We start from the raw sequence: 24241 nt of genomic DNA, 5'->3' as shown, positions 1-24241 counted from the left end.
TTATTCAGAACTCCACCCTTTCTCCTGACTCACCACCCTGCTTCTTCAAGGGTGGAAGGTAAATTTTCATGCTACTTCCCTGTCTCAAATTTTCCCTGGCTCCTTCATGCTCATAAGATAAAATCTAAACCCTTAACCTGGATCACAGGGTTTTTTTTACATCTCAGCCTCTGCCTGACATTTAATTCTATTCCATTTAGCCTCTCGTGTCTAGCATGAAATGTGCTTGATATCCATGCCCTTTTACTCTCGTATTAGAAGAGGGAGGTAAGTAACGCAATCAAGGCAGCATGGTGAGCTTAGCTGACTGTAGGAGACCTTTGGGGACTCTTAACCAGTTAGTGGTAACATACAAGACTGCAGTGAAATCTCTAACTCCAGGTCTAGGCCCCTTTTTACCAATTGATGCAGGCTGACCAAAAGAATGTATCCTGTCTTGCCCAACAGAATGAAAGAAAAACAAAACAACTAGAAAAGTAACAGGATGACCCATGATCAAAATACAAATTAAGTATTAAAATGGAAAAAAACGTATAAAAGTTAGTACAGAGACACTAAATCACAATGAAAGGCAACCATATAAATAATGAATTTACAAGACAGAAACCCAGGGAGATACTTCACCTACGTAAGCACAGCCCTGATGTTAGCTTGTGACTCATCCCTGTTTGCCAAGTACCAAAGCACCCAGGAAACACCTCCATGCAGAGGCAAAGAACATATATGGCAGGGGGAAAATGGTGGTTATGCCCTTTATTCTAATATCCGCAAAAGATTAGAAGAAAATTACCTTAAAAAATCTAATGAATTAAGAACACATGCCAAAACTCATTAAGGGATTTCTGAGAGAATTCCAAAAGAAGATTGAGAGGATGCCCTGTCACAATTAAGGCAAAGAGAACAGAGGAGAAGGGGACAGTAAGAGATTTCTAGCCTGACTTTCAACTCGAGAGGGATACTGCACAGATTTGAAGGATGATGGTTGCTTCTTTGTTTTTGTTTTGTTGGTTGTGGGGCTTGAACTCAGGGCCTGGGTGTTATCCCTGAGCCTCTTTGTGCTCAAGGATAACACTCTATCACTTGAACCACAGTACCACTTCTGTTTTTTTGAGTGGTTAATTGGAGATAAGAGTCTCATGAGGACTTTTCTGCCTGGGCTGGCTTTGAACCATGATCCTTAGATCTCAGCCACCTGAGTAGCTAGGATTACAGGAGTGAGCCACTGGTTCCCAGCCAGAAGCACTATGTTTGTTAAATTGCAAGCTTTGGTCAATGTCAAGAACCCAATTTAGAGCATCATGGTGGTCAATTTCTTTTTAATGTAAAAAAATAGAATCTAATGGAAAATACCATGTTGTATTTCCTTGTAGAAAGAGAAATACTGAATTTCGTAGACTACTGTGAGTATATATGTGTGTGTATTAGTTATAAATTTTAATAAATAGTTTTAATTACCATATATTAATTGTACAAAAGAGTTTTGTTGTGATACTCCATTATACATGCATATGAAATACTTGGATCAAATCTACCCTCTTACCCTCTACTTTTGCCCTCCTCTGACATTGCTAGTTCCTCTCTATTTATGCTCATGTCATAGAATCAAAATTGTATGTGGTGAGTTATATTTACAAAAAGTCTAGAAGACTTTCTTTAGATAGAGTTCCATTTCTGACACACACCAAAAAAAAAGAAAGAAAGAAAAAGAAATCCACTCAGTTACTAGGACTGATCATTTGCCTCATTTTGGGAGTCTATGCTAAAATTAAACAGAGAATCGGGTGGAATATTAGAACTAGAGAGAAGAAGCAATGTAATACAGCAGAATGTAAATGAGCACATTGATAGTAAGACACCAAAGAGCAAAAGGATAAAATAGATGAGCTGAGCCTTGGCCGTTTTTATTCCCCCAAAGCCTCCTGCCTATAATAAGCAACAATCCTTCCCTAGTTTTCTTCCTCATTGGAAAACTGGATACATTGTAGCTGTCCAGTTAATGCTTATCCAATAAACCCCTCTAAGCATTTACATTCTCTCTGTGGTAATGTTCTTCAGGCAGAGAGATGATTGTCTTTTTAACATCAGTCCCCTCCACTTGGAGCTGTTCTTCAGAGTAGCGTCACCTTTGGTCCACTCTGTGTCCCCATGCATACAATAGTGACAGCTCAGTAAGTTTTGGTTAGACTGAACAAGAGGGCACCAAAAGACAATAACAATCTAGTGCTAGTGCTAATACCCATTTTATATTTGAATCCCTTGGTACTAACTGGTTTCGATTGATTGATCCAAAGTTACTTCAATGGGAGGGAAACTACACTCACAACAAAATTCTAAACTTATGTTTCCAGTGAGAAAAATAGCTTGGAATCTCTTATTCCACTTGCCCAAAGGACGGGTTGACTTAAAGGATTTGTCACATCCTTTTTATAGAATAAGGGCCTCTTGACTGGTTGTTGAGGATACAAAGCTCAGACCTACTTTCCAGACCCAATCTGGCTCTAAGGGGAGCATGAGAGGTGCTTTTTTTCAGTTTGGTCAGCTTGAGAACAACAAACACTTTGAATCCAACACTTTGGAGCTATTTCAGAGGTCTTGTCTACATCGCTAACTGTGGGGAGGCCACATGCCCCAGAGGGCTGGATCTTGGGAAGCAGTCAATGAAGAGTGAGTCAAGCCCCGGTTGTTTCCCGCCTCCCCCCCCAAAAAAAATAAAGCCCAGGCTGAGGAGAAATGAGAGAGGAGTGGGAAAGAGTATTTTTCCTTTCTCTCCTCTCTTCAGCACCATCATCTTTTCAGGCCTCAGTCTAGGCCCCCAAACCAAATCACCAGCAGTTAGGGAAGGTCATTAAAGATGTCCTGTCCTGAGTATGCACAGATAAGGCAGATGGTCCTGGTACCCTGGTCTAGATTCCTGGTACCCAGTGCTTTATCCATGGGTGAAAATGCCCTACACCACTAGGTTATCTCAAATGTAGAGGATTGTTTACTAATCACTACTTACACTCTTGAGCTAGGCAATCCTACAGATAGCTATTGCCAATAAATGATTCTGTTTATCTAGGGCATCACTGATATTCAAGTAGAGATAAGAACCCTTTCCTTTTTGATAAAGGAAAGCAAAGTCATTCAGCTTTCTTTGTCCTATTCCTTTCAGGTAGTCAAATTTCACTGCTAGGGGATGAGGAAGCAATGAGGAGAGACAAGCTGCTGTTTTCAGAGACACCTCCCTCCCCAGTAGCTCCCTGTAGCTATCCTGTAGCTACCTCAGGAAGACAAGTGAGTTTCCCAAAAGACACTAATATTCTATTAAATACCAACATGTCCACCTTGTGTCTGTTTATCCACCCACATTCTCATGTATGGTGCACCAGCTTCCCTGTTCTCCCAAGGAGAAATTCCACAACTCTTGTTGACTTCTCCCCTGACCTTTCCCCCATATCAACTCTATCAGCAAGCAACTTCTCTTGGTTATATTTCATAGATATCTCAATTCTATATTCTTCTCCCCATCTACCCACAATCACAGTTTAAGACTTAGATAAATGTATCTCCAACCTGTTCTCCCTTTTCCCTTCTAGCCAGTCTTCAAGTCGCAACTATTGTTATCTAAAAGTGACTCTTCCCTGCTTTCAATTCATCTTTGTCTTCCCTAGGCAAATTCCAAGTCTCCCCCCACCCCCACACCCCGCCCCATGTAGTCCCTGTAGCTTCCAGGGCCTGCCGTGATCTACCTAAGGCTCAGCTTGCTCTTCAGCTTCATCTCTCTCTTGTTCTGTGTGCTCCAGCCACACCAAGTAACTTGCAGTTCACCACGTGAATCCTGTTTCTGTCTCTACAAGGATTCTGCACATGCAATCCTCTCTTCTTATAATACTCTTGTTGATCCCTTCTCTTCATCGTGCTAACATGTTCTCATGTTTTAGGCTTCTGTTGAAGTGTCATTTCTTCCAGCAAGCTTTCCTCCATAAAGGCTGAGTTAGATGCCCCTTCTACTGTAATGCAAATATCTACTTTTGGTTCATCTACACCACTAAATGAGGAACTCCCCGGAACACTTTTTCCTCACTGAAAGAACCCTAAGTGCTTCAAATGGGCCATGACACAAAGCAGACACTCAAGTATTTGTTGGAGAGATGAGTGAATGTTAGCAATTGGCTCTGCCCATGGTACAATCTCTAATTGAAGGGTAGGCAGCCTTGAGCTGCTCTGTAGCAAAACCCTTTGTGGAATCCATCTCCAAAAGACAAACACCTACCTAGAATGGCCACCACTTCATCATCCTGGATCACCTCGAGGGAGCCAGACACCACAAAGCAGAGGCTGTCAACACTCTCTCCGGCATGGTAGATGAGGTCTCCCGGGGCGCAGTGCACGGTCTGGAACTCCATGGCCAGGGCCCGCAGGCAGCCATCACTGGCCAGTCGGAAGGCGGGGTGCTCCTTGAACACCTTGCGGTTCAAGTGTACACAGATGTCAGCTCGCATGTCCTTGGGGCAGATCTGCAGGACCTGGTTGAGCAAGGAAAAAAAGAAGTGTGACAGTCAGCACTGGAATCTCCAGCCTACTTTTCTGGGCACTTTAAGGGGTAGAAGCAGCACTCATGAGATTGGACTGTATTCTAGTCAAGGTTCCTGTCCTCCATGGTGTGGGAGAGACAGTCAGTGCCTAAAACAACTTGTGCTCAACGCTTAAGACTCTCAATGCTGAGAATTCGGGCTGGGGATAGAACAAGTACTGGGAAGCAAGGAAGGGATGCTTAAACTGACATCTCCATAATGTATTAGAGGGATCTGTGTCACATTTCAGTAGAATGATAAACACATAGGCTCTGGGGAAGCCTGAGCCATCTAAGTGCAACTGAGGGGAAAGGCCTAGGAGATGCCATTCAGAGAGGACACAGAATGTTAAGAGAACTTCAGCTCATGATAAACCTTGTATCACATCCTGACAGTGACAGAGAAACTTTGGAGCAGGAAGATAATATGAGTGAACTTATATTTTCAGTAGAATATTGCAGTCTTGGAATGGAGGTAGAAAGTTCTGATGGCAGGAAGAAAGAAGAGAGTCCAGGAATGTAGTCTTAGAAACCAGACTCCTAGCCAAGTGCTGGTGGCTCTTGCCTATAATTCTAGCTATTCAAGAGGCAGAGATTTGAGGATCACCATTTGAAGCCAGGAAAGTCTATGAGACTCTTATCTCCAATAAACTACTCAGAAAAGACTGGAAACGGTGCTGTGGCTCAAGTGGTAGAGCGCTAGCTTTGGCAAAAGAAGCCCAGGGATAGCACTCATGACCCGAGTTCAAGCCCCAGGACTGGCCTAAAGAAAAAAACAAAAAGAAAGAAACCAGACTCCTGAATCTGCGCTGGCAAATAGTGAGAAGTGAGTGGAACTATGGTGAGTGGAGCCACTTGAGAAGTGACCAAGTTCAGATTCCATCCATGAATAAATAACAATTTCAATTGATACACAGTAATTGCACATACTTCAGGGGCAGGCATGGTGTCTTAATACATGTCTACAATGGATAGTGATGCACTTAGGGCAATCAACATATCCATCTCCTCAAATATGTATCATTTCTTTGTTGATTTGGGGAGAACACTGTGTTAAGAACATTCATAATACTCTCATTTTTTCACAATAGTCTCTGCTATTTTGAAATCTACAGTAAACTGATTAACAGGTATGAAATTATAATTTAGCAAAATAAGGTCTAGTATTATACAGCACTGCTGGTTAACAATAGACTAAAGAATATATTCTGATTAGAGACAAAGGTGCCATTCTTTTTTTAAAGGGGGAATGTACTGGGGATTGAGCTTATGCCCTTGAGCTTGCTAGGCAGTTGGTACTTTAACACTTAGCCTTACCTCCAGCCCCCAAAACACATTTTGCTTATAGAACTAACATGATATATTAATACACTGAATATAGGATGTTTTAAAAGAGATACATGAAGCAATACTTACTGAGCACTTATAGTGTGCCCAGCTTTGCTAAGTACCTCATTTTAAAAAATTTAATACCTATTTCCTGAACATTGTTTTATGCTCTGAGAATGTAGCAACGAAAAAAAATAGACAAAAGTCTCTACCCTCATGAAATTTACCATCTAGTGAAAGAGACAAATAACAAACAGAATAAATAAAATTTAGTAGTGCTGAGGTTGGGAATATGGCCTAGTGGCAAGAGTGCTTGCCTCATATACATGAAGCCCTGGGTTCGATTCCCCAGAACCACATATACAGAAAATGGCCAGAAGTGGTGCTGTGGCTCAAGTGGCAGAGTGCTAGCCTTGAGCAAAAAGAAGGCAGGGACAGTGCTCAGGCCCTGGGTCCCAGGTCCAGAACTGGCAAAAAAAAAAAAAAAAGAAGAAGAAGAAGAAGCCAGGGACAGTGGCTCAGGCCCCGAGTCCAAGCCCCAGGACTGGCAAAAACAAAAACAAAAAAAATGGAAAAAAAATTTAGTAGTGCTAAAAAGAATCATTAAGTGCCTGCTAAAGGAACAATAAAAGATAAACATAAAGGTGGAAAGAAGGACAGGACTACAGGTTTTGCATTTTGAAATGTCACCTGCATTTGCTTAGTCCTCACATGAACCCTATGAGAGATGTTATTATTGTTCCACTTTACAGTTGACAAAACTGAGGCATGGAGACACTATATAACTTCCTCAAAGTTGCATAGCTCGGAAATGGCAGCGCTGTGATCTCAAACTAGGTATTTTGACATCACAGCCCAGGTTAAATCCTATTCAATGAATCAATGGCAGCCATACAAAACAGAGAGATTTCTACTCTGACTGGAAGCATTGGTGGGGCGGGGGGAGGAATAAAAATGGCAGGTCATTTGGATCTCATCTTCCAAAAAAAATAATAATTGAATTCTGTGGCTTTTTTTAGAGGGAGAGAGAACTACTTCCCTGGGCTAATTTTTTTTATAAGAAATTACTGTGTAGCTCTTACATACAAAGCATTAAATAACACAACAGGACACCTTCAAGTGTACTTCACCAGAGAAAGCAGGGGTGCTTCTAAAATAATAATTCCTTGCCCCGGTCTGTGAATAAAGTGGGTGAGGGGCATAAAGCCACATGTGCTCAGTAGATAGTGTTCCTCCAGGTCCTGGGAATTTCCCACCCTTGCTTCTCTTCCCTAGCCCAAATCAGTTGCTTCTGCATCTTGGAACTCACCAGAAGTTTGGAAGTCCACCACCTCCCCCAAGTCAAATCTCATCTTGCCCTTGAGAGCTTCATCCCCAGTGCCGCTGCCCTCTCTACAGAGAGTGGCTCAAAGTGACTTGACCGCTCTAAACTTCCACATTAGCTATACAATTCAGACAGCTTGCTGGGTACCGGTGGCTCATTCCTATACCCTTGCTACTCGGAGGCTGAGATCTGACTATTGTGCTTTGAAGTCAATAAACACCCCTCTCCTTCTCTGGGAGCCTCTGCATTCTTTATCTGGTATCAAAGGAAGCAAACATCAAAAGAAGTAAGCACTATCTGGGAATGGAGAAGGAGGGCTGACTGAGGCCTGAAGGTACTCAAGCTGCCAAAGTTTGGGCAGAGTGCTTGCTAAGTATCTCCTACCATAAGGCTCCTGACAAACAAGACTTCTCCAGAGGTGCAGATTTAATTTGAGTCTTCGTCTCTCCAAGCAGATCGCCACGGAAGGGAAGCGTGCGTATGTCATATCAGAACTGTACTCAGTAGCTCAGAACCAAGATTAATTCTCCAGGTGACTTCACATGTAAATATTTTGTTTCCGCTGAGTTGGGTTCTGCCAGCCGGTGCTGCCAGTGAATGAAGCCTTGGCATGAAGGTAATGTTTTATTCATGGCACCTACCCCAGAGCCCAGGAGAGTACCATTACAGAAGGGGAGGAAGGGAGAGAAGCTGAAGTCCAGGAATCAGACTGCAGAGCCACTGGGCATTTCCATCACTCTTCCTGTCTTGGGTCCTCCACTCCTCCCTCAGAGGAGTCTCAGCTCTGAGACCCCAAAGCCTTCCTAGCTTGCCTTCTCTATGCCAGGCTCTGAAGACTATCCTTCTATCCCTTGAGGGCCCCACAGGCCATAGGAAGATATCACTATGGAGGCTCAGTACCTCCCCCAGCCTGGGGAGCACAGGGTCAAGGCTAAGACAGGGGCTTTTGGCAGACCTGCATTCCTCAGCACTCATTGGAACTTGAACTTCTCTCAGGCAGTCTTCATTTTTGAACTTGCATATGGCCTTTTGTGAGGAGACCATAGGCTGTTTGTGGCTAGTCTGGCCTCACGCCTGACACAGGCAAATGCTGCGTGCCTGTTGGTTGCCATCTTGACACTTATAACAGCAGCAGCTAAGGAAGGACACATTGTAGTCTAGAAGTTCAGAGTCCAAAATACCTCAGAGGTCATGTAGTCTTGAAGGTCACTGAGTTGATGTGGGTTATAGACATGGACATGAAGCTCGGAGAGACCTATGATGTCCTTAGTGATTGTTGAAACCCAGGACTCCGGTACAACTACCCTCACCCTTGAACTACCCCTTATCATGGACTACTCTGCCCCAGAATGGGAGTGGAACCAGGGAAAGGACAGATACTGGTGCTCTCCCCAGCTATTGCCTGCCATAGGCCCCTGCCAGGAAGAACAACTATCCTGGTCAGGCCTGGGCTCTGTAGTGAGTTGCTACCATTGAGTCCCTGGCCGTTCCCTTTCCCATCTCCACCAGGAACTGAGGCAAATGTCAGAGTCCTCCAGGAAAGCGAGATGGCCAGGAGGAGGAGGAGGGAGGGAAAATGCTGACTGTGCTGTCTCTTGTGGGCAGCTGCCCAGCCTGGCAGGGAGGATGAAGAAAAGATTCTTCCCAGACAACCAGACTTACAAAGGCGTCCTAGTGCCTGGGAAAAAACGAGCTCCAGGGCAGAGATCAAAGTTCCTTTCTGCTCCATCAGCTGCCAGGAACCCACAGGACCAACAGGCATTGTTGAGAGAGAGGAGCAGAAATAATAGACACGGTTGGGGCAGGTGGATGGCAAAGCCAAAGACTAAGCATGGTTCCAACGAATTCCCTGCCCCTCTGGGAAATTAGAATAACTTCATTTGAACTTATCCTTCCTTCAGGGGCATGTTTTAAATTTAACAGGGGAAGGGGAGACAGTTAAAAAAAAGCTCACAGTTTGAAGTGAGACAAAACTTTGCCATTCTTTATGAACAGGGATAATTAGTAAAATGAATTTGGCCTCTTGTCCTCATCCCTTCAACAAAAATCACACACACTCTTTCCCAAGGCTGTTGAAAAGCCTAAATAAGACACTGCAAATATTAGTTCTTAATAGGAGCTGGTGCTGTAAAGGAGTGTTATAGTCATCATGGAAAATATGTAAAGCTAATTCACAAATGAGTAATAGAAAGTCTGCGGAGTCTTTTCTCTATTCTTTCAATACCACCAAGCTTTCTGCACTTTACTGAATGCATCTGGAAAAATACAACTGTTAGAGAATACTAGGACTTAATATTCTCCATTTTACAGGTTGGAAAGTCGATGTTTAGCGAGGCACCTAGCTGAGCTGATACTTCTTCAGTCATGTTGGTTGATGATTAAGGCAGGAGCCCTTAATCAGCATTCCCCAGGTGTGTCTGTGTATCTGATGACTGAGATTGCCTGGACACTTGTTGAGAGTACCACAGACTAGGCTCAGTGCTCTGTAATAGATCTGAGATGGGGGCTGGGAATTGATCAGGTCTGACTACATCATAAGTGAGAGTTGATAGCCTTTAAAGGGAAGACAAAAATCTCAGTGATCAAGCTAAATCGTATTTTAAGGCAATATGCTTGAAAAGTATTTTATTTTAAATGTATATACATTAGTATTATGAGGAATGTACATTAGTATTTTTAGTATTATGTACATTAGTATTATTGAGATAATTTTATAGATGTGGGCAATATATTCTGAATAAGTTTATACCTTTCTGTTTCAAATAGCTCTTGGTGGATATACATGTAACTTTAATTTTATATAATGATGATAATAATATATGTTATACTTTATATAATACTTTAATTTTTTTCATTCCTCAGTGTCATTTTCTCCCTCCTTACTCCTTCAGATCAACCACAATCCTTTTTTTTACATTCATGCATTATTATTATTATTATCAATTTGAGGTCTTGGTTCCACAGATGAACAAAAGCATGTGATATGGCTTTCTGAGCTGGGCCTTAAACCCAGGGCCTGAGCACTGTCCCTGGCTTCTTTCTTGCTCAAGGCTAGCACTCTGCCACAGCAGAGTGGAGCCACAGTGCCACTTCTGGCCATTTTCTATATATGTGGTGCTGAGGAATGGAATCCAGGGCTTCATGTATACGAGGCAAGCACTCTTGCCACTAGGCCGTATTCCCAGCCCTTTTATTTGTAATAGTTTCAAGGCTTCAGATTGTACCTTAAATTCTTGGATCCCTCTGGAGTTTGTTTATGTGCAGGTGACAGATAGGGGTCTAGTTTCAGCCTTCTGTGAGTAGACAACCAGTTTTTCCAGCACCATTTGTTGAAGAGACTACCTATTATTTTGGCTCTGCTGTCAAAAATCAGATGAATATAGCTGTGTGGGTTTATTTCTGGGTTTATTCTATTCCATTGGTCACATCTGTTTTTGTGCCAGTACCATGCTTTTTGTTTCTGTGGCTCTGTAGTATAATTTGGTATTGTGATACTGCCAAAGTTGCTCCTTTTTCTCAGTATTACTTTTGCTATTTGGGACTCTTTTATGCTTCCATATGAATTTTAGGATCAATATTTTCCATTTCTGCAAATAATGACATCAGAACTTTGATGAGCACTGCATTGATTCTGTAGATTACTTTTAGTAGTATAGTAATTTTCACAATATTAATTCTTCCAATCCATGACTACAGGAAGTCTTTCCATCTTCTGATGTCTTTAATTTTCTTTCTTCAATGTTTTATAGTTTTCATGGTAGAAGTCTTTTAACTCCTTGATTAAATTTATATAGACTTTACTTATTTATTGGGACTACTGTAAATGGAATTGTTTTCTTTATTTCTCTCTCAGCATTCATTGTTGACATATACAAAATCTATATATCTTTGTATACTGATTTTATATCCTGATTCATTGCCAAAAGTATTGGTTGGCTCTAGAAGGTTTTTGGCAGAATCTTTTTAGTCTTTTAAAGGTAAGATAATATCACCAGCAAATAGGAATAATTTGACTTCCTTTTATCATTTGAATCTTTTTATTTCATTATTTTGTCTTATTGCTCTGGTAGGAACTCCAGAACTATATTGGATAAGAGTAGGGAGAGTGGAATTCTTGTCTTGTTCCTGACTTTAGAGAAAATGATGTTTTTCCATTTAGTATAATGTTGGCTATGGGTTTAATCATATGTAACCCTTATCATATCATGTATACTCCTTCTACTCCTAGTTTCTTCAGGGCTAATTATAGAAATGTTGACTTTTGTCAAAGGTTTTAGTTAAATACTTGAGATGATCATTTGATTTTTGTCCTTGATACTGTTTATATACTGTATTATATTTACTGATTTACAAATGTTGAACTATCCTTCCATTCCTGGAATGAAACCAACTTGATGTATGATCTTTATAATGTGCTGCTGAATTCTATTTGCAAGGGTTAAATTGAGAATTTCTGCATTTATGCTCATCAAAGTTCTAACAACTTCTAATTCCTCTTGGTTCCTATAAAAACAATCTATGATGAGCTAAGACAAGATCAATAACAGTACTTGGTCATCCTAGAAGCTGGGGAAAATGGAAAAAAATAGTAATACTAATTCTCTCCCTCTTGACTAATCACTTCCCTCTGATTTTTATCATCACCCAAATTTGGAAAATTATGCCATGGACAGTTAGACTTCTGGTTGGTTTTTCTCTTCTCTAGGAGATGCGTTTTTGTTTGTGATTCCGTAAATAATGGCTCTTCATCACTGGTCCTTCAGAAAGGCTGACCAGGAAGCAATCAAAACTTCTGGAGAAAGAACCTAGGAATCTATAAATACCTAGATGAATTCTGAGCCCAGCCAGGTATGATCGATCCAGTCACCCTAGAGAAAGCTGAATGAGCAACCCAAGTTGCTCTGATTTCTTACCTTCTCTGTGTCAATGCCTCTGGACATGGACCAGGTGGACACAATGTAGTCCATGACTCGCTCACTCAGTCCTTTGGGCACCTGGTAGAGCTTCAGGAAGTCCCGGACACTGTTGAGCATCTCATGGTACCTGTTGGTATTAGCGTACATCTGCTGGAAAATGGTCGTCACATTCCCAAAGATGGTGGCATAGAGGAGCGCTGGAGGCAAGGAGGGCAGAAGAAAAAAAGAATGAATGGCTCTAAACCAGTATCCCAGAACAGGCCAGTGACCAGAGCTGCCTTTCCTAGTGCAGACTTCTGACTTTCTTGAAGCAGATCCAAACAAAAAGTTTCCTAGCATCAGGTCACTAGCACAAATATGTAAGAGGCTGGACTAGGGTAGATGAGAGTTGATGTGGCTAGACACAGAGTTCAAACACATGTGGAGGGTGCAGTTGTAACCCTTGAATTTATAGTTCTTATTACAATACCTTTGAGATTTTGTAATTGGACTGAGGCCATCCATCCAATGTATGCCTACCTACTTCATACAAATCTAAAACTAAAACTATGAGCAAACAATCTTTATGAAGCTCTGCTGGATGCTAAACACAATACCACTTATAGGGGATGGGACAATGAATAAGACAGTGCTGACCCTCATAGAATTAACAATGTAGAAAGAAGAATTGACTTGATAAGTACATAATCATAGATAATTAAATAACTGCAAGTCTGCAGAAGGCAATGAAGGGAATGGTAACTGTGTTTTTCACTTATTGTGAAATTTTTGTTTTGCACTTACTGCTAACACAACAATCTGCTACTGGGAAGAAAGCATGGCTTTTGTATGGTGAGAATAAAACCAGGCCCCCTTTGAGATATAATAACTGTGTACTACAGGTTGCTACAATTCCATTTACATTAGTAGCTTGAAGGAGGGCCATTATGTTATTACAAGACCCCATCCTTCATCTCTAACTTCCATTTGCTCTTAAATGCTGAGCTTAAGATCCACCACTTCCAGGAAGTCTTCTGTAACATCCTGTCCTCTGTATCTGTTATGATTAAGGTGATTATGAGTGACCAAGTATATTTATACAGAGCTCCTATTGTACTATTTATGCAATCATACCTGACAGACTATATGATAATCACACTGACAGAGAGTGAGTTACTGCTTAAAGCCTGGACACATCTTTTTCTTAACATTGTAATCCTTAGATTCTAACTCTATTCTAGTACTTATGTTATATTAGTCAAGTTTATGTTTTTGCTCTTGCTTTCTTAAATATGTAAGTATTGATACACAATAAAGTTCATATATTCAAAGTTTATAATTTGATTGATCTTGACATATGTATATACTCATACACATGGGAATATACCATTACCAGATTACAATGGAGATGGCGAATTAATCCACTACCCTCAAATGTCTGCTTGTGACACTTGGTAATTCCTCCACTCCACCTGTCGCCACCCATCTTCCCATCCCCAGGAAATCACTCATTCCTTTACTGAGATATATATATATATATATATACATATATATTATATATGTATGTATATATATGTATATATATGCTTCTATTTTCTAGAGTTTTATATTCATGGAATTATATAATATGCACTCCTTTAAAAAGCTACTTTAAGACAGGATTCATGGGGCTGGGAATGTGGCCCAGTGGTAGAGTGCTTGCCTAGCATGCATGAGGCCCTGGGCTCAATTCCACAATACCACATACACAGAAAAACCCAGAAATGGTGCTATGGCTCAAGTGGTAGAATACTAGCCTTGAGCAAAAAGAGACAGTGCTCAGGTCCTGAGTTCAAGCCCCATGACTGGCAAAAAAAGACAAAATTGGTACACTATAAGTGTACACTATAATGTGTAAACTGAATGAGTTTAAGTGTATTTTCAGGATTGTGTATTATTACAACCTAAGTTTCTCCCTATGAAGAAATCCCATATATCCATTATCTGTCTTCTCCAGTGCTCCAAATTACTTAGTTATATGCAACCAAAAACCTACTTTCTGTCTGTATGATTTATATATTCTGGATATCTCACATAAATTAAAATCATTTGATGAGTGTCTTTCACATTGTAGCATGTGTTGGTTCTCCCTTTTTATTATTGAATAATAGCCCATTGCAGCAGAAAATTTACTCCATTTCATTTAGTCACTAATTTTTAAATGACTATTTGAGTTTTTTCTACATTGGGGGTATTATTAATAATGCTACTATCAGTGTTCATGCTCAAGATTTAGTGTGATTTATTTGAACCTATAAATCTACAAGTAAATATGTTGGGCTAGACTCTATGCAGTGGTTACAAATGAATTTACTGACATGTAATAGATTCTGTGGAGAGCTCAAATAGTATAATTTTTTTTTTAGAAAGACTAAGTCAAAGCCCAACAAAATCAATACCAGAAAATGGGCACATCCACGAGGGAGTGGGACTCAAGGGAGAGGGGTAGACAGATGACAAGAGGGAAAGGAGAAGGCAGTCAAGAATTTATTGCACATACCACAAAATTAAGAAAAATAAGAACAATGGAGGGAGTGAGAACATTGAAGGGGGTGACACTGATCAAGATGTATTGTATTCATATACTGCTTTGTTATATGGTACCTCCTTTGTACTTTTTTTAGTACTTTTTTTAAAGCCTAGCAATGCAAGGTTCCAATAGTGTACATCTATTATCATAGCTAGTTGGGAGACTGATAATAGATTACAGTTCCGGGCCAGCCCATTCCAAAAAGGCTGCCAGGCCCTTTCTCAATTCAGAGCCAGGAGCAGCACCACATGCCTGTCATTCTGAGCTACGTGGGAGTTGGAGATTGGCAAGACCCAGGTTCCAGGCCAGCCAGTCAGAAAAGTCTGCAAAATTCCATCTCAATGAAAAAGAAGTTATGTGTGGTCATATGTGCCTCCCATCCCATTTAAGATGGTAAGCATAAAACAGGTCGATAGGGTCCATATGTGCACACACCAAGAGCAAGCAAGACCCTACCACAAAAACAATCAGGTGAAGAAAAAGAACTAGAGGCATACCTCAGTGGCAGAGTGCCTACCTGGCAAGCAGGAGGCCCTGAAATCCAATTCTAGTATCACTCCCCCCCCCCAAATAAAAGAGGAAAAGGAGGAGGAAGAAGAAGAAGATGAAAAAGTGGAGGAGGAAGAGGAAGAGAAAGAGGATTAGTCATGGTTCAGAGCCTGAATACCAGATCTGCTGAAGTTTATATGGACTCGCTTCCTTGTGGTCAATGAATTTGCTCCTTACTCAATGAGCCTGCTAGGCAGTCCCGCTCCAGAGATTTCCTGATCCACAAGGAACCAGGGGTCACCAATAAAGAGTAGAATTTTCTTTGTTTGTGTTAGGATGGCTGCCAAAATACGAACTTATTTTCAAGCTTAGCAAGGTCGTTACAGCAAATTAATAATACTGCAAGGAAAACTCTATTGTCTATAATATAAGAACAAGACAGCAACTTCAAGACATTGCCAGGCTGGGCAGACAATCATGATGCTACATTATGATTTCTGACTCAGAGATGCTTTGGTCCTGATCCTTTTCTGAGACATTCTGGAAGATTAGAGCCCCTTAAATGGGCTGTATTTGGTGATGATGATGATGATGATGATGATGATGATGATGATGATGATGATGAAATATACTAAAATATATTGATAATTCTGCAATAATTTCACTTCCCTAATTTTTCATGGTGTTGCATTATATGTTTGACATCTTGATATCTATATAGCATCTGAAATTCTCCAAAACTAACAGTGAGATGACACACATAAGTCTAGTTGCCACCCAAGTGGGTATATAAGTGTGACGAGGGGAGAAAGGGCGGTGGGTTGTAACATCAGTGTGCTGAAAAGGGTCGTGTACCTTGCAGTACCTTGGATGGCACTGAATGTGGATTCATTTAGTTCTTCTATTTAGAGAAAACAGACTTTTTTTCCCAACCCAAGACAAAATACTGATTTGTAGAAGAGAACTTGTCCTTACTTGAATGGTTTAGATTTTATATTATATCATAGAAAGGTTTTGAGGTCTCATCCAAACAAACAAAAAAAAAAGAGTATTTTCTGGCCTTTCATTACAAATAGATATATAAAGTCAGGAGGGGAGGGCAGCCAAAGTTTTTGCATTCCTTCAAAAAATGTAGACCTTTTTTTGGTCTAAATGATAAACAATTGCAGTTCAAAGAGTTAAACGGCTAAGACATATTTTAAAATCCTTACAACCTTGGCCTGTCTTTCTTTTCTCCCAATTTCCTGTTGTGAAGAAGCAATGACTTACAATCTTATTAGTTATTTATTTCCATATTTGAACATGAAGCTTAAATTGCTATGTCCTGTTTTTGTGTGAGACATGATCTAATCAGCTGGCTTTGGAAGGAAAATTTAGTACTTTCCTACTCACCGCTAAATTCACAGTCATTTCACATGTACCTTTATTTACCACACCCTCTCAATACATGTATACCATCATTTGGGCCAGATTAACATCTGTGTTTATATCAGTACAACCAAGTGAAGGCTTCTCACAGTTAAACTACACAGTAGTGTATCACAGTAGACTTTTATGCAATGTTTTCTTTCCCCTATACTTATAATGGTCTTTATCTTTTCTTTGCTTAGTTTCCTTTTTCACTCACCTCTAAGATCTCCCAGAGAGATGTAAATCTCTTCTTAATAAGTTCAGACACAGTAGTCTGTCAATTTTATTGCTTCAAAAACTTTTGCTGTGAGCTTCCAAATTGTTGTATTACATCTGTGTGGATCTGTCTGCACTAAGTCAGAAATTCGTTTTACTTACTAAGGCTAAATCGCCTTGTTAGTAAATCCCATGTCTTCTTTCTTGAGTTACTGTTTTTCAGTAGACATTCTCTAGTAACTCTCTACTAGCTAAGTTAAGTATATAGAATTCTAGATTGGTAATCATTCTGGAAAACTTTTAGAAACATTTCCCTAGTCTTCCCTTGATCTTGGGAAGTCAAAATCATTCATATCCTCACCCTTTATATTAAACCTGTTTCATCTCTCTAGAAACTGTTTCCACAATGTTCTTACAAGTCTTAATACACCACTTATGGTCCCATCTTCATTCATTACTATAAATGGTAAACAAGCCCTTTCAACCTGAAAACTTAGGATTTTCATATCAAAGAAATCAAGTTTTCTTGGATTACTTCTTTTGCGATTTCAACCCCTCTACTCTTCTTCTTATTATTCAGATGTCGTACTCCTGGATTACTCAAATTTTCTTTATTCCTATCCTATTTTCTAGCAGTTTATGAGATTTCTTCAACTTTTATGCTTTTTATTTCATTTTTATTTACTACTACACCTCTAATTTCTATGGCATTTTGTTTTCTCAATGTCCCTTTATAATAACATTCTATTCAGTTACATATGTAGCATGTTTATTTTCTTAGAGGAGGTTCATGATATACATTTTAAAGTGTTCTGCCCTCTGCTTGGCTTTTGTTTCTTAATTTGTTTGTGTATATCTCTGTCTACTTTTCCCATTAGAGATACATGAAACTCCTCAGCTGCTCCCTCTTATCTAGTAAGTACGGACCTCTACAAATGTTTGATGTGGTTGAATGGGAGTTATTAGTGATAAAAAGTTTAGTGATTGTATTGGGAGGTTTAATGATCATAAGTTTAGTGTGAATGACTGTGGCTGTTAACTGAGAATTTTCTGAATGATAATCTCAGATAGTTTAATGTTGAACAACTCACAATGTCATCAAATTAAGATTTTCTCCTTTTGGACTACTGAGATTTTCAGGAATAATCTGTCCAGTAAAGGCTAGCAATATTCAGCACTCAAAAGCACTTGTAACCTTCAGTGTTCAATGTGTATACTTTCCCCAGATCTTTGTTTTTTATATGTACCTTTGCCTTCCATTACAGTCCAAGTCCCCTACCCAGAGACTAATCCTTGAGAACAAACCAGGCTTTAAAGGAGAGGGGTAATGGCCCAGCTGTGTAGACCAAGGGCATGTAGGGATCTAAAGGCTTCTTACAGACATTTTCTGCCAGTCTCCCTTTTCTTAGGCTTACCTTCACTGTCACTTTTAGTGACACTTATTGCAACAAAGTTTGAGTCGGTAGAGGGAACTGATACACATCAAATTATTTCATATTTTCCCATTGTCACCTTAGGGCTTGGTTTTATTGGTTTTTACCAATGATTGCCTTCTAGTTTTCAAGTGTTTTATTACCTTTCTCTTTGTCTTTATGGATTTATGCCTTGAGAAAAACTTCCTTTTGCTGTTGCTTCAATGATTTTCAAGTGTGTGTTCAGCCAGCCAGGTTTAACAGCAGCAATATTAATGGTTGACAAAGGCTTTAAGAAAGCACTGTTTTGAACCATAGTGGCCATAGGAAAGTGAAAAATACTTTCCAAATCTTTAAAATCAAGATCTCAGAGCAAAATGGTCACCATAAATAGCAATACCCTCAAGGGAAGGATTATCATTATTTAGCAGATAAGGGAACTGAGGTACCAGCTGAGGGCAACAGGATTCAATGAAGCCAGAATGGATGACCAAAAGATGTGCCACCTCTAGGTCACCCATTCAGAGTCACCTGCAAGACCTGTCATATGGTGTTTGGGGTGTCAGAGTGTCTGACTTAGTAGGTCTTGGATGAGTCCTAGACAAATTCCCAGGCAATGCTGTTATAATATACTGGGAACTTTGAGAGGCAAAACAAAGTTTGATAATATTTGGAACTGGAAAATTTCAGATTTGGGGAAATTTAAAAATGCTTAGTATTTGCATTTATACATACAATGAATTATCTTGGGTTTCCAAGGTGGCAGTATTGGGATGAGGTAGAAACGTTAAGAGGTGAGGCCTGGTGGGAGATGTTGAGGTTATTGGAGTATTCTTTCATGTGTATTTTGATGTAGACCCTCAATGTTATTTTCTTTTTCAGTTAATTGTCCTAGAGTCAACCGTCAAGATATTTGATACACATCAGACAGAATTTCCTTGAGGTGCAGAAGAGAGATGTTTTAAGCCAAGTTCGTGAAGCACAGAGACCCTCAAAGAAATCTCTAAAACCCATAGATGCTAAAAACTTTGACACACCAGCTAAAACACTGACTAGTCATTTCAAATGAATCTCTTCATGGATGAGGCAGGGCTTAAGAGAAAGTATAATAGCGAGGAGTGAGAACAGGAAGGAATAAGGCCAGGAAACCAGACTTAGTCCTTATATTTCATTTGATCCACATGACAACATATTCCATTTTGTAATGCAATGTTTTTGGTCTTTCTTGTTGTCATTGGTTTTGCAGTTTCTTATGTGGTAATGATGGAGCAGGTGTAATAACAATGTTTACATTGGCATAGTAACTGGCGGTGAACTTGGAAATTCTTAATTCCTATGAGTTGAAACTCCATGTCTGATGCTAAGCGAAATGAACTCTAAGTTATGGAAATAAGTGGTTTATCATTGTCATTGTTATTTTCAATGTACCATGTGAAATTATGCCTTTTTCTTTTGTTTTTCTTCCCCATGGTTTTACCCCTGATGTCACTGTAACTAATTTTGGTACCCTAGGTAATATATATATATATATATATATATATATATATATATATATATTTATTTATTTATTTATCGGAACTAGGGAAGGGAAGGGGAACATCAAAATGGAGAGACAAAGGGTAAAAGGCAAACCAATGCAACAGCAATACTTACAAGACAATATGCTGGAAATCAATTGTACAACTCGGGTAGAGGGAGGGAATTAGAGAGGAGGAAAGGTGGGAGAAAAACGAGCCAGGAGGTAACAAGTTTGATAAGAAATGACTGCCTTACATATGAAACTGTAACTCCTCTGCACATCACTTTGGAAACAAATAAATAAATAAACAAGTAAAATCCATATCTGAGACTCATTTTCTAGGCAGAGATGGGTAGTAACAAAGGGATGCTTGCTGATCAGTTCAGCATCAGAAGAGGATGTATAAGACTTGGTGCAGACTTTATGCTTTGGAGATTTTAAAAAGCTGCCATTTGGAATCTTAGTTCAACCACCCACTTCAGGATAATCATTTATCCTCTTCATATATAGGAAAGTTCATAACCACACATTATGTGGGGTATAATCAACAGTCAATAAATATCAGCAGTTAATACTAGGATAGTTATGGTCTAGAGAGGAACGATTTTCCCTAGTTATGTCCTAGAAATGCTCTTTCTCAAAGCTGATCATCTTAATTCAAAGAGCACCAACTGAAGACTCGAATAAGCCATATACTGTGCTAGGAAACAATGTGGTAATAAAGGAAAAATCCTGGGCTTTGAAGAGAAAGGAGCCCTCATTAGAGTCCTTGTTTCCTCATTTCTCAAAGGGGAAAAGAACCCTCATCTCTCAAGCTTACCAGGAAGAGTTGATGGATCTTAACAAATTCTCAACCCATTGCTGACTTGGGATAGACCTGCAACAAACCATAGTTTTCATTTCTGAACCACCTAGTGTTCAAATCTGTTCATCTAACAGCCCGTCTCTGGTTCCCTCATCTCTTAGATGTGACTGGGTATTGCCACTGTGATATGCTGGGCTGTGATTTTCCTTAAATAGAAAGATTTTCTGATGTAGAGAAGTAGTGGTGGAATTATTTTAGGGAAACTCTTCACCATATTTACTAGGGGCTCAACAAGTATTCTTGATAAAGGATTGAAAGGTCTAGTACAGAAAAGTTAGTTTATTCATGTTCAGTTATCCATGGCTTTCTCAAAGTGTAGTCTTATAACATCAGAACCACTGGGCCCACTCTAGACCCATTGTGTAAGAATCTTTGAAGGCAAAGCTCAAATGTGTGTGCCTGTCTGTGTATGTGGTTCAAATTCTCCAGTTGACTTTGAGGTCTATTAAAGTATTGTTCTATACCATACTATTTCCCAGTGCTTCCCCAAATACTTTTGTTTTTTGCAGAGTCAAGGTTTGAACTCAGGTTCTTATGCTTGCAAGGCAAGTACTCTACGGCTTGATCCATGCCCCAGCCCACGATGGCTTTTAATTACAATACCCTGTCCCAAGCTGGAAGGACTGTCAGAAAGAGAAACAAAGATACTGTGCTACACTAAGAATGCAGATGGCTGTAAACTTGGATAGCACAATGGCAGTGAAGCAAGGGGAGGAGAACACAATCCTACAAGCCAGCAACAACTCCATGCGCAGAAACTCAACGAGAGCGACTCTGCTCAGTTCTAAATTTTCTACTATCTCTTCATAACTCCTCAATTTGATCATCCATTGCCTTGGGCTCAGAAACTACCCATCCGCCATATGCAGAATACAAAACATATCTGCATTCTCCTATTTTATGACAAGAAAAGCCTGAAAATTCATATTTAATAGCCTGCTAAAAATAGCACATTCCTACACCACATCTAAACTTGGCCACGTTAGTGAATGTCACTTACCAAGCACAATTCTTACAGGGGGGACAGAAGGTTATTTTCAGCTACTTCACATCTGTGGAATAAAACAACAGCTCTGGTTCCACAGTACCCTGTTAACAATGCAGCCCACACCACCTCATTCCAACCAGGGTTTTAATAGCACCACAGATAAAAGCACAGCAATTTCCACAGGCAATTACTTCTGCAAGTGAATCAAGAAGGTCAGACACAGGTTGAAAAGGTCTTCAAATAATTTGCTACTTTTGTTTGTTTTGTGCTTCATGAGTTGAGGCTAGCAGGGAGGTGACCACTTAGGAACAATAGTGCTAGTTGTGAAATGCCCACTGGCTTGAAGGTTTAGGGCCCTGCTTCATGATTGGAGCCTGATGTTTCTACTTCTTCAGTGAGTCATCCAAGAGAATCTAAGGAAGGAAGCCATTTACAGTAACACATACATTTTAAAGCTGTTTAAACACCCATGGTTGGAAGTGGCACTGTGGCTCCAGTGGTAGAGCGCTATCCTTGACCTGAAGAGCTCAGGGACAGCACTCAGGCCCAGAGTTCAAGCCCCACAACTGGAAAACAAAAACAAAAACAAAAACAAAACACCCATGGTAACTTTACACTAATTTTCCAAAAGTAGTCCTTAATTATAAGCTCTCAAAAAACTCATATTTCTTCTGTGTCTCAAAACAACATTGAAAATGGAAATATTTCCGAAGATATCACTATCATGATGACCAAGTAAATTGAGACATCACAATGAATGAACACAAGACAGTAGCTTAAAAAAATTATTCCTTTGGCTCAGTGCTGGGGCTCATACCTGTAAGTCTACCTACACAGGAGGCTGAGATATAGGGGATCACAGTTAGAAGCCATCTGAAGAAAAAAAGTCTGTGAAACTTTATCACATTAGCCAACATAAACCTAGACTGGAGGTGTGGCTCAAGTAGTAGAGTAAGCAGAGTGAGAGCCTGCAGCCCTGAGTTCAAGCCTTGGTACTGGCAAAAAGATTTTGAAAAAAGAAAAAAAAAAGACTCTTCCAATGATAATACTGGGAAGAAACTAAATGCGCTTTGGCAATTGACAACTTAGATCTCAATATGGCTACTCTGTGTCGATTTTTCAATAATTATCTATCTCAGGTTTTCAAAGGAGATTTGAAGTCATTTGGCTGCTAAATGACAGTCATAGAATCTCTCTCCCCATTGCCCTTAAAATACTAATTAGCCAGAAGGCTAGATCTCTACCACACAGAATGCCAAATCGTAGAGATCTGTAGCCTGTCATTTCCAGCAAAGCTATTTGTGCATGAGTATGTGGTCCTCATCCTCACTGTGGTCCTAATGCTGTTTCTACTGCTGAATAGTACAAGGCAGATGGCTTCACTTTTGAGTCTAGACAACCTAAACTTTTGTCTTATAAAGGAATGGATGAGTGATAATTGAAGTAACAAGAACCACTGATTCTTGTGTAGTTCTTAGCACGTGGAAGCCATTGTTCCAACTGCCTTGCATACATGAAGTAAATGAATGGTAAATGAATGAAGTAAATGAATGAACATTGTAATGACAAAAAGCCAAAAGGATTATAAGAGACTTTCCAAAAGTCACACAGCCAGTAAGAAATAGATGGAAAATTCATACCTGGGCAAGCTGGCTACTCAATCATTCAACTGCTACCCCAAATACCTATCTAAATACTAAGTACATATGCCCAATGTACACCTGGTACTGTTCTAGCATTCATGAGCAGACTCATGAGCAGGTGGAATACAGAGATCGAGTAACTTGGACAGAACCAGATTCAAACTCAGAAAACTGTGAGCCTTTATACCAGGGTTTTCTAGCCTCCATACCACCAACCCGTGGGGTCAAATCACTCCTTGTTGTGGGGATGGTTTTGTGTATTACTGAATATCTAATTGTATTTCTGAGTTCTACATATTTCATGTCAGCAGCATGTCCCAGCTGTGAGATGAAAAATAGCTCTTGACATTGCTGTATGGCCCCAGAAGGACAACTTTGCTAGCTGTGGAGAATCAGCACTCTATACTTTGCTGTTGTTCTTTGATTAAATAAGCCTGTCAAATGAGGGAGTTAGATAAGAAGCAGGACTCGCTGGGGTCCTAAATTCTTTTGTGCTGTAGTATATGACTATGATCATAAATTGTGCCTACAGAATTGTAAAGAAAAATGAGAGTCCATGATATACCAGGTCCACTTTGTCTTTTTCATCTTCTTGCAGTTATACAATTCCCATCCCAATGGTAACGCCCATAACTGACTTTGGATTTTTTTGTACCCTCAGATATGTGTCCCACAAAGTCTTATTCAGGCAGGAAATAATTCTCTTGCCATGACTCACACCTTGAGTCCCTGTTGCTTCCCTCTATCCAAACTGACACATCATAGTGTCAGAGCTTCAGAGATACATAGTGACTCTTCCAGCGCTATGAGCCATTTGCTGTGTGACTTTGGGCTGAACAGCCTCTCTCAGCTCCTCTTTTTCAACTGTTAAATTAGGGTGGTACCACTTACCTCACTGTAGAATTTTGCTGGCTACTAACTGTGATGATACATATGAAGTATCCTGGGCAACAGATGCTCAATATGTGTCAGATTCTTGCTTTGTTATTAGCAGTCTGGATCTAGCTCACCACATCATTCTTCTTGG

General features: G+C 39.9%; 1 protein-coding gene across 2 annotated transcripts in view; it reads right to left on the bottom strand.

Annotated features, from left to right (window-relative positions):
• Kcnh1 (potassium voltage-gated channel subfamily H member 1) overlaps positions 1–24241 on the bottom strand; it is a 301959-nt gene that overhangs the window by 75635 nt on the left and 202083 nt on the right. For both annotated transcript variants that reach the window (XM_048357386.1, XM_048357384.1), the window contains exons 8-9: positions 12122–12321; positions 4256–4508 (exon numbers count right to left, since the gene is read on the bottom strand). In XM_048357386.1, coding sequence (XP_048213343.1) covers positions 4256–4508; positions 12122–12321 — 453 coding nt within the window. The remainder of the gene's footprint in view (positions 1–4255; positions 4509–12121; positions 12322–24241) is intronic.

Source organism: Perognathus longimembris, chromosome 11 (genome assembly GCF_023159225.1).
Source record: "Perognathus longimembris pacificus isolate PPM17 chromosome 11, ASM2315922v1, whole genome shotgun sequence".
In the NCBI taxonomy this organism is placed as follows: Eukaryota; Metazoa; Chordata; class Mammalia; order Rodentia; family Heteromyidae; genus Perognathus; species Perognathus longimembris.
The sequence above is the reverse complement of the archived record's forward strand: the minus strand, read 5'-3'. Positions and strand labels throughout refer to the sequence as shown.